Consider the following 11,771-nt stretch of genomic DNA (forward strand, 5'->3'; position numbering starts at 1 on the left):
CCCCTCTCCCAATAGTACCTCTCTTACTTTTGTGTCTAAGTTCCCCCTCCCCATGTTAGGAAGTAGAAGAGGTCACGAAAGGAAAGAACCCGTAGCCCCTGAACCAGCCCGGGGCCACAGAGCCAGCCACCAGGCAGGAAAAGCCCAGGGCTTCCCAACTAGGGAGGAGCAAACGCGCAAGCGAGCCTGAGCCTGCGTTGGCGCTGGTGGTCCCCGGGTCGATGGCCCGCCCATTCCCAGAAGCTGCTGCTATAGCTACGTCACCTGCCCCGCCCTCCTCCTCCCGAGCGAAGACCCCTGGAGGCTGAGCAGACCCCAAAGGCGGTGCAATTCCATTGGTCCAAGGCAGAGGTGAGCTGCTGCTAATCCTGCTTGGGAAGTGAAAGGGCCCAGAGAGTGGTAGATGCGGAAACTGGGGGTCAGGGCGAGACAGAGGGTGGGATGGGCAGAAGGGTTCAGGAAAAGGAAAGTGCTGGAGGGGAGTGGGGACAAAAGCAGCAACCAAGTGAATGTCACTTCAGTGACTGAGGCCAGGCAAAACGCGCGGGAAGGATTTTGTGTAGCTTGGGATCCTTTCATAGACACTGATGACACGTTTATGCAAAATAGCAATTTGAGGAGAAACGCCTGGGCCTCGGAAAGGAGTGATTGATTAGTACTTGCAAGTTTAGGTGACTTTAACGAGAACTAACTAATGTATACTATTGAGGGAGGAGGAAGAGCATTACAGAGTTTCCAGCTGCAGCAGGAAAGCTTTGGTTAGTTTGGAAATGGATGATAGCATTAAAATAACAGAAGCGCCTCCAGGTCTCTGAAGCTTCAGTCCCCCAGCTGAAAGCCAGAAAAGACTAAGCCCACTAAGCCTTTTGATCCCTTTGGAAGCAAAGAACTTTCCTTCCCTGGGGTGAAGACTCTCCACAGAAGATTTCCTGTCTCTGCCTATGTTACAAGAGGAATCAAAACCAAGACAGAAGAACTCAGGTATTGCTTTTTTGTTAAATACAGTTTGAGGCTTAAGTGTACTGGAATTCATGCGGTATTTATTTATGGCGCTATTCGCTTGTAACTTAACTCTTACGGTGCAAATAGTTGTTTCTGTTTCTCAGTCACCTTGTTCTGTCTTTGTTCGTCTTAGGATAGCAAACTTACTTGCTTCTTTTTCCCCATCGCGCAAGTATTCAAAAATATTCTGTGATCCCGTAGTGACGGCATAGGCATAGAAGTAATCACTAGTAAGTCTTAATTTGGGTTAAACTCATTCATAATAATTCCAGGTTGGGAGAGAATCATTGAGCTTTTGTCAGGTGTGGGTTCAAGATACTTTCTAACAAGCTAAACATAATTCTTCCTTGGTCATGCTCCCCATCCCTGAGTCAGTGAGGAGAGGGGTGTTTCCAAGCAGAGAAAGAGCAGACAGCATTGTGCCTGCAAAGTCAGAGTGGCTGCTATCCTGCTGGGCTGAGACTCAGCCCGCCCAGCTGGTCAGTTCACTGTCCTCATGGTCATTAGTTGGCTCTGAAAAGGCCAATATGTCCTTTTTGGCAAGGACTTGAAGACATGTTAGAAAGAAATTTAATATCTTCTGTACTGAGTTATTACAGCTGTAAAAGTGTTTTTGGAAGGTTAAAATCATATAAATAAAACATATTAAATAATACAATGTTACAAAAATCGATCATATAAAGAAATACATATATAAATGCATATGTGAACAATACATACATATATGTACATTTATCTATCTAATTTTATATATTTACTGATGCAGTTTTCTAAATTGCACATGTACTATTTTTATGTTTATAAAAATATAAAAAAGTATATAAAAGTCTAAAAGGCTCTTGTGCAAACAAGAGACTTAAATTTATGAACTTCAATTATCCCAATATCATAATCATGATCTCTAATAATAGGAATCCTGCTTTTAATTGGGAAATGAGAAGCCATGAAGACATGTTCACAATAATAAACCCATTAAGTGATAAAGTCCAGTGGGAGGCTAGCACACACTAGTCTATAAATAGAACATTTTCTGTAGTGTCAATGCCAGTTTATATCCCAGGGGATAAGGGATCCTCTTTCCCCAGATTTCACTAGCATTCGTTGTCATTTATCTTCTTGTTGATGTGCATTCTGAGTGGAATGAGATTGAATCTCAAAGGAATGTCAATTTGAACCCCATGGTGCCTAAAAATATCAGTCTGTCAGGTCTTCCTTTCAGTTCATTAGTCCATTCATTTATTGGATAATTGGGAGGGGTGAATTTTTTGCAGTTCTTATGGAATTAAAAAAAAAACCCACCTTGAGACTAGAACTACCAGTCCAGGGTGTGTAACAAAGAGAAGGTTGTGCAGCATTTATAGCTACATTATTCACCACAGCCAAGAATGTGGAACCAACTTACACAACCATCGAAATATGAACGGATAAAGAAAATGTGGAAATGTGTATAACAGAATTCCATGTGGCCATAAAGAAGTGAAATCATGACATTTGCAGGAAATGACTGCAACTGGAAGTCAATTGGGCCTATCAAAATAAGACAGGCTCAAAAAGGAACTACCATGTGTCTTCTGTTGTAAGCAGAACCTAGATTTACAATTGTACGTGTTTGGAATTTTATTTAATTATACACTATTCTAATCTGTACATGGGATGCATGTGATAAGAAAACAGACACAAACTAGTTGGGGGGGGGTGTGAGAGAGAAAACAATAAGGAGAGGGGTTAGCAAGAATAAAGCATAACATAGGGGCCCTGAGAAAACACACTCATTTCTATGTTATCGGAATCACAGATATGACAGGAGGCACAACTTCAACCAGGGTGAAATCCCAGCACAGAGAAGGGGAAGTAGACACCAAGTTCCACCACCAACCAAGAAGCCATTCGAAATTGCTGCCTGCTGGGAGAGGGAATACCAGTTTTCTCCAATGGAGTGACACTGGGTATAACAACCACACTGCAGGGCAGCCCCCGTGCCTAATAGCATTTGACAATAGAAAATTGACTCCGTGGATATTTTTGAGCTATTTTTTTTTCATTTTTTCTTCCTGTCTTGTTGTTGACATTGCTATTGCTTTGGTTTTCATTTATTTATTTTGACAGAGAGAAAGAGCATGAAGTTAGGTGGGTAGGAAGTTAGGAAGGATCTGTAAGAAGTTGGGGGAGGAGAAAAATTGTGTGGAGCACATCTAAATGTTTAAAACGATCCGTTTTGCCACAACAAAAAAAGTGTGAATTAAATTAACCAATGATGACTCTTAAAGAAAATATCCCCAATTATTCCCAGAGTTGCTATGTATGGTGTGTGTGCCCAGGACTTTGCTCGAACTGTGTATGTAACTGTGGTGTGGTGTCTTTTCAGGATGCAGGTGAGAGGCAGGGAAGTCAGCGGCTTGTTGATCTCCCTCACTGCTGTCTGCCTGGTGGTCACCCCTGGGAGCAGGGCCTGTCCTCGCCGCTGTGCCTGCTATGTGCCCACAGAGGTGCACTGTACATTTCGGTACCTGACCTCCATCCCAGATGGCGTCCCAGCCAATGTGGAACGAATAAATTTAGGGTGTGTGGACCTTGCCTGATCCTCTTCCCAGAGAGGGACCACTGATCTTCCTGGTACCTTGACCCCCCCCAAACACCTATGGTTACTTTTAATAGTTTTCTTCTAAAATGGGTTCATAAGAACCTTATGCTATGGAGACAGTAAACCTTTTTCCCAGGACTCTTTTACTAGAATGTGAAGCCCCTCTTAGTTGTTTGGGGCCTCATAATCGTGGGGCAGCTTCATTCTGAATACATTTTCACTGGAAAAGATACAGTTTCTGTTAGCAATCATTGTTCTGGTACCAAGCAAGAGGAATTGTCTTTTTATGTTAAAAAAAAAAAATACCACCATTTCTTTTGCGACTTATAAATGCCCAGCACATAATGGCTTATTTAAAATACTTGACTTACAAAAATCTGACCAATTATGGTGATATGGTGACATTTTGAAGGTTTATGAAAGATTGTTTATATGTATACATGCACAAGTGATGGGATATACCATTGGCTAAGGGACACTAGTGAGCACCTGCAGTATGCTGGTTTGTGTTGGGAGAGGTAATAAAGAGGCAGGGCTGATGTACGCAGTACAAACAACCAGGATTGTAGCAGCAGCATACCGAGTGCCTTGGAAGTGATTACCAACAGTGAAGACTGACACTGTGTTCTCCCTATGAGGGAGTGGCCTTGGGCTGAACACTGTGCGTGTATTCATTTGTTCATTGTGCTGGCAAGTTTTATGTTAACTTGACACAAGCTAGAGTCCCTGGAGAAGAGGGAGCTTCAATTGAGAAAATATCTCAATAAGATGGGATTATAGGCAGGACTGATGGACATTATCTTAATTAGTGACTTATGGGGCGGGACCTAATCCATCGTGGGTGGTACTGTTTCTTGGCTGGTGATACTGGGCTCTATCAAAAAATCAGGCTGAGCAAGTCCTAAGGAGCAAGCCAGTGAGCAGCAGCCCTCCATGACCTCTGTATCAGCTCCTGCCTCCAGGTCCCTGCCCTGTGTGAGTTCCTTCCCAACTCCCTACAACGATGAACAGTGCTGTGGAAGTATACGCCAAATGAATCGTTTTCCCCCCAGCTTGCTGTTGGTCGTGGTGTCTCATCACAGCAATAATAACCCTCAGGAAGACACCCGTGTTCATAGCACCTTTGGACTAAATTCTGCTATCTATAGAGTGTAATCTGGACCTAAGCTCAGAGTCATACCCCATGTGGACTCTGGTGCCCAGGCTTCTTAACCACTAATTACCTCCACTTGGGAGAGGGAGGAGAAGGTGCCATAGACAATGGTCTACGTGATCACAAAGGGAAAACGGTAGGCTTAAGTGGCTGCTAGCGCATGTATAAAATCTGAGGACAGGGAGAGTGATTATGAAGCTGCAAGGACTGGGTGGGAAGTGAACTCCCCATTTCAATCTTTCAAATTGAAAATTTCAAGTACTTGAAAAACCTCTTGGGAACATGGACACAAAAAAGGGATTTCCTGTTTGTTTCTGCTTTGACATTTGAATTTTAATTGACAGATTCTTCCGAAGCCTAAAATGATTTATTTTTTCAGATATAACAGCCTTTCTAGATTGACAGAAAACGACTTTGATGGCCTGAGCAAACTGGAGTTACTCATGCTGCACAGTAACGGCATTCACAGGGTCAGCGACAAGACCTTCTCGGGCTTGCAGTCCTTGCAGGTGAGATGGGGAGAGGGTGATGGAGAGGCAGAAGAGAGGTGGAACTGTGCAGTGTACCTGCCTATCCCCATGGGATACATTCTATAAGCATTCTGTAAACTAGAGGCACACATCAAGGAAGGATTTCAATTGTAATGCAATTTTATGTAAAAACTTGAATATTAAGAAAATGCTGGGCAAAATACTTACACAAATATGAGGACCTAAGTTTGGATCCCCACTAGCCAGATAGAAAGCACAGCATGGTGGCAAATGCCTACAATGCTAGACCTGGGAAGTACCTGTATCAGAATCCCAGACTCCCTGGTCAGGCACTCTAGCCAGTTAGTGACTCCATATTCAGTGAGAAGACTTGACTCAGAACTAATGTGGAAAGCATCAAGGAAGACAGCCAACATCTGGTCTCCACTCATGCACGCATAGGGAATCACAGAGAGAAGGGAAAAAATGGAACAGAGGGAGGAAGGGGGGAGGGAGAGGAAGGAAAATGGGAGGGAGAGAGAGAGGGAGGGAAGGAGGAAGAGAGGGAGGGAGGAAGGAAGAAAGGAAAAGGGAAAAGGAAGGGGAAAAAGAGATGGAGGAGAAAGGGAAAGAAAGGAAATGAGAAGGAAGGAAAAAATAATTCAATTTTCAAGGATCACTAAGCCTTTAAAAATATATCCATAAAAGGCCACTTCTACCTGTTTGTCTGGAAGTAGAATGGGATCCCTTAATATAAGGACGGCCTTTAATATGGTAGCATTTTATAAACCATTACGAATTTTCAGTTTTCTTTACTTATTTATCGTCTACCATCTTCAAACTAAAGTTACAAATATCCCCACAAATGAAGAAAATGCTGTAAGAGTTATCATGCACCTAAGTGTAAAACTAAAGGATTAGACAAGTCTAGCAGTAAGAATGACGAGAACAAAAGAGGCTGCACAAGGAGTCCTTTCTCTGCTTAAATCTTGACACTTTTGAGAAGCTAATTTACGCTGTGTGGTAACTACTCTACTCTTTAAGTAAACCGTGCTGCTGTTCATGAAAATCACAATAAAGTGCATATGTCCCTTAATATTCATCATCACTTGCCTGCAGCACATTATAGCAATCAAAGCAATGATACCTACTGTTCATGGAGACTTTAAACATCAAACCAGAGCTATGTCTGCTGTTTTGACATAGGGTGCAAAGTATGCAGTGTCTATATAGGACGATATTGATTTAGGTAGATCAGACAGCATTTGGGACGTGTATCTTACGGAGGAATTGTTCGTATATACTGCATGAAATTCTCCACCTACGTTTATTCTCTTAGCCAGGTCTTTCTCTGACTGAGAAACATTGGGCTTGAGATTTTACTCCCAGGTACATGTAGGGAAAGGCTTATCTGTGATCTCAGATTAGCTTTCATTTATTAGGGATGTTGGTATTCCAGAAAAGCCTCTTTTGAAGAGGTTAATTTAGGTCAAATCAGAAAAAAATTGTACAAAGTTATTGTTTTTATTAGTATTTCCTATTCTTTTCTTTAAAAAAAATATGTTTAGAACTAATTAAAAGGGATTAGGAACTAATCAGGAAGGGATTTGATGAATACTAAAGTATCATGAAACTTCAAAATTATTTGGCTTCCAATTCGGAATCAATTAAATTCATATTACTGAAAAACAGCATGCCATATGCCTGCCAAGTGAGGAGTGGATAAACTGTAATGTGCTTACTGTGTAGAATCAGGAAGGAATGAAGGATTGATGTGCGCTACAACATCTTGAAAACATTTGACTGTGTGATCGGAGCCAGGCACAAAAAGCCACATATTGCATGGTTATATTTATATGAAATGTTTAAAATACATGAATCCTTAGAAAACAGATGTTGCTTAGAGTAAGAAAAAGTTAAAAAAAAATAACTATTGATGTGGATTGGTCTTAATTTGGGGAAAATAAAAGAAGACAATTTCTTAGACAGTTTCCTAAGTGGAAATAGTTGAGGTAGATGTAGTTATACCCTTGTGGATATTCTAAAAACCAGCGTGCTGTGCTCTGCAAAGGGCCTAACAAAGGGGCGCAAGGAAGTAAAATGAGGTGATAGAAAGGAAAGCCACAGACCATGGCTTCTCTCGTGGGTGGAATATGTTAATATGTTGACATAAAAGCAGGAATCATTTAGGGAAGGATGGCAACCAACAGGAGTGAGAGGGAGATTACAGAAACTAAGGGGAGGCAAAGAGAGGCAAATACAAGCAAGGTCCATGACCAATGTGTGTGGAGACACCATAATGAAACTCTTTGCTATCAAAAACCACTAAAATTTAAAGACAAAACGTTTTTGCACATGAATTATAATTCAATAAAGGTATTATAAATCGGGGGATTGAAGTCCATAGATAGTTTCATAAATTTTAAATTTATTTACAGTGCTTTTTAAGTTTATTATTATTTATCATTATCATTATTGTTGTTATTATTACTAATGCTTTTCACCATACACACAAAGTAAGCAGAAGAGTGTAATCAACTTAGTGAAGCATCCCAGGAGAAGGAAAGGGGGTAGAGGCACAGAGGAGGACAGTGAGAGGGAAACGAGTGAGGAAAATGTGAACACATGCACACAAATTCCACAGTGCACTGCATTACTTTGTACTCCAACATTAAGAAAAGGAAATAACAAAACCATCCCTGTGCACTTATCTTGCAGCCTCAATAGTTATCCTTGTGACAGACCCCGTTTCACTGCGCCCTCTACACCTTATCCCACTTAGCTATTCTGGATCCAATCCAGGTCATGATGGTTACTCTTGTACAGAATTAAAGACTAAAGAGACTTTAAAAGTAACCATGACATCTCTAGGTTCCTTGAGTGATACTTTCTTAATATTCACAACTGCTGTGTGCATTCTAAGTTCTCTAAGGCTGGCACATTTGATTGGCAAGCAATTTGTCTGAACTGAGTTGTGGTTAAGGTGTGCACATTCCACAGGATTAATCCCAACACACTTCTCTATTTATAAACTTTTCTCTCTTTGCGAAAGTTCCTTTGAGAGAACAAATGTGTCTACACCTTTATTTACAGGTCTTAAAAATGAGCTATAACAAAGTCCAAATCGTTCGGAAGGATACTTTCTACGGACTCGGGAGCTTGGTCCGGTTGCACCTGGATCACAACAACATTGAGTTCATCAACCCTGAGGCCTTTTATGGACTTACCTCGCTCCGCTTGGTACATTTAGAAGGAAACCGGCTCACAAAGCTCCATCCAGACACATTTGTCTCATTAAGCTATCTCCAGATATTTAAAACCTCTTTCATTAAGTACCTGTTCTTGTCTGATAACTTCCTGACCTCCCTCCCAAAAGAAATGGTCTCCTACATGCCACACCTAGAAAGCCTGTATTTGCATGGAAACCCATGGACCTGTGACTGCCATTTAAAGTGGTTGTCTGAGTGGATGCAGGGAAACCCAGGTATCTATCTTGTTTGTCTCTCAATACTAATCAAAAAGAGTCAGCTGGGAGTCTGTAATGGGAAGTCCTGGATAATGTAGATGCAGAAAACGATGGCCCGAGAATGACCGGTGACAATGAACTCTGTATGCCTCCTTAGTGTGTTTGTGCACAGTGGGATAACGGGAAACCGTGAGGCTGACGGTCTTTACTATGTGGCATTCTGTGTGAAAACTTGGCTCATCTGTGACTTACAGAATCAAGCCCATGGTGATTGGCCCAACTATCAGGTCCTCTAGGATGGCCCAGGCCTGCCCCTTAGCCTCTAAAACCACTCAGCCCCACCCCTTCAGGCAGTGTGTGTTCCAGACCATGATGCACTACATCAGTTTCAGCTCTGAACCCTGCTCTTGCCTCTGCCTATAGGTCTCCCCTCCTTCTCTGCTTTCTGTGCTCTGGGATGGCAGCTTGCTCAGCATTACCTCCACAAGGGAGTCTCACGCTCATCTGCACATCCGCATGAGAATCATGACCTCACCACTCCTGTAGGTTGCCTCTGCTTCCTTTCCTGAATGAACGTTATGCCAGACTTACAGAATTAATTCACAGAATGAAGTGCCTGCTGTCTTCTGCTATGTCTGATGTATCTGTCCCTAACCTCTGCAGTATATCTGGGACACAGTATGTACTGAATGGTTTTTTTTTTGTTGTTGTTGTTAAACTGTTATTATATAGCCATTTAGATAGTAAAAAGAAATAAGCTCATCTATATATTAGTTACCCACGACTCTAATGTCTCAAACATGAGTGTATGAAGATGTGTTAAAATGTATGTATGTTTGTCATGTGCCAATATACAATGCACATATCTGCCGTATAGTTACACACACACACACACACACACATGCACATACATATATGTCAAAAACAGACACATCTGTCAGAGCTAAAGTTTTTCAGTCATGTCTATATGATAGGTTCCCTTGTGCTTGTATTGGCTTACGGATAATTTCACAAGAGTTATCAAGCAATCAAATCACCCTTATATTTAATTTTTTTCATATACCCTAAGCAATTTCAAAGCCTCTCACAGGCACACTGTGGCACCTTCTCTGATGCTTGCTGCACTCCAACGCTAGTTACTACTTGCACCTTTCATTCTTAGGTTCTTAGGTGTTGCTTTTGTATGAATATAGGCTTTTGCCATTTTCCCAGCATGCATTGTTCATGGATATAAAACTTGAGTCTTACTGCTATGCTCTTACATATGTCTATGTATGTAATACCTTTACAACACCAAATCGTAGTGTAGTGTCCATAAAACCATCCTCCAGTAGCAAAATTAACAAATATGTATGACAGAATTGAAGTCCTACTGGCTGCCTGCCTTCCTGGTGTTTCCCTTCAACCTTCTTTCCTTGCTCACTCCTCCTTTCTTTCCATCTCTCCTGAACTGCATCCTTCTTCGGCATCCCCTGTCCTGTGGGAAGGCAAGCATCCAAACAAGACATTCTAATGGTGAGCGCTGAAGGTTAAGAGAGAGGAAAGCCGAGGGCACCAGGAGAGGTAAAGAGCAGGTGGCCTCTTGGATATAAGTGCCGATCAGGCTGAGCGCTTGAGAAGTGTGTAATGCACAAAGGCACTGGGCATGGTAGAAAGGCAGCTCACGTCATTGGCTTGGCATAGAATGACAGGGCTGGGAGGCAGAAAGCGTTTGTAGGAGACTGGAAACTGGTGTGAAGGGGATGAAGTGGAATTTGCATCTGAGAAGCATGAGGCCTGAAAGCTCTGATCTGGGTACAAGCAGTCATGAGCACCCCAAGATACGAGCATAATTCTGTGATGAGGTTTAGCCAGGCCAGAAGTTGGCTCTGCTCTCTGCTTCACAAGGTCAGATTCAGGGCAGTGACAAGCAGGCAAGGTATACAGCGTGTCAGTAGGTGGAAAAAGCTGCTTGGGGTTGTTCAATGCTTTTCATTCTCTCTACCTACCTCCTCTGCACAATTTTATTATTATAAAATTTGGAGAATAAACATGGCACAACGAAGTATAGTAGTGTTCCCTCTTCCATGAAGGATACTTTACCAGGACTTGCAGTGGATGCAGAAAACCACAAGTAGTACCAAACAATACCGTGCTTATCTCTGCACACCATGGCCCTAAGTCTTGAAGTTTAAAATATGTTAGCAAAATTAACACAAGTTTCTTTTTCATTCTTCCCAATTTCACAGCTACATTCTCACCACAAATCCTGTAACTCCAGCAGGTGTTTGCAATATGTTGTTTTCGTTTTTTCTTTCCTAAATTGAGAAGTTCCTTCTGGAAGGAACCGTGCCCAGAGCTTCTCTCCAGCGTATGTGACTGCCTGCATCTCCACTCTTGTGTCTGAGGGTCTGGTTAACAACAGAGGGATTACTTGAACACAGACACTATGATGCTATGAGTTTACAAGATGCATGAGGTTGCTATTTAGATGCTACTGAGCACAGAGCATGTTCTGTTTGTATGCACTGGAAAAAATGGCTGTGTCCTGTGCTGGGACTGGGACCAACTAAGACAACATGGGATTTCATCAGGGTACTCAGCACCGCATGCAATTTCAAACTTAGGTTTAATTGGGGAACTTTCCAGTTCATCTGTTCAGACCACAGTTGACTTCAGAGGACTAATGCACACCTAAAGGGTTTAGAGTGACTTGCTTAGGACTTTACAAGGGAACCACACATGTGTGAAGCTGTCCTAGTGAATTACATCTAAGACATCTATTGTTTCTCTTACTTGCTGTGTTCAGGAAATGGTATACAAACTAGTCGGTGTATGGAACAGCAACAGAAGTTCAGACGATGTGACCACGTTTTGGGTCACAGAGAAAATTCTATACCTCTTATCTAGCATTGAGTGACCAGCCTTTAAAAATAGGCTCATCAGAGCACTATTTAAAATGCCCCCTGAGTATATGTCATCTCAGTGCTGGAACAGGACTCCTTTGTGACTAGCAGTATATGATTTGCAAACTCCGACATTGCTGGACAGTCTCTCCCCTCCCCAACTAAACTTGGTTGTCCACTACTGAGAACCCCTCAACTAACAAGACCATCACTA

The 11,771-nt window shown here is 42.1% G+C and overlaps 1 protein-coding gene across 1 annotated transcript in view; it reads left to right on the top strand.

Moving 5' to 3' along the window:
* The first annotated feature begins 277 nt into the window (after positions 1–277).
* The window catches only part of Igsf10 (immunoglobulin superfamily member 10), a 28,776-nt gene continuing 17,282 nt past the window's right edge, over positions 278–11,771 (top strand). Inside the window, exons 1-5 of the mRNA XM_032898348.1 lie at positions 278–351; positions 808–981; positions 3,368–3,562; positions 5,116–5,245; positions 8,300–8,690. Coding sequence (XP_032754239.1) covers positions 3,369–3,562; positions 5,116–5,245; positions 8,300–8,690 — 715 coding nt within the window. The 5' untranslated portion in view covers positions 278–351; positions 808–981; position 3,368. The remainder of the gene's footprint in view (positions 352–807; positions 982–3,367; positions 3,563–5,115; positions 5,246–8,299; positions 8,691–11,771) is intronic.

This window comes from Rattus rattus, chromosome 3 (genome assembly GCF_011064425.1).
Source record: "Rattus rattus isolate New Zealand chromosome 3, Rrattus_CSIRO_v1, whole genome shotgun sequence".
Classification (NCBI taxonomy): domain Eukaryota; kingdom Metazoa; phylum Chordata; class Mammalia; order Rodentia; family Muridae; genus Rattus; species Rattus rattus.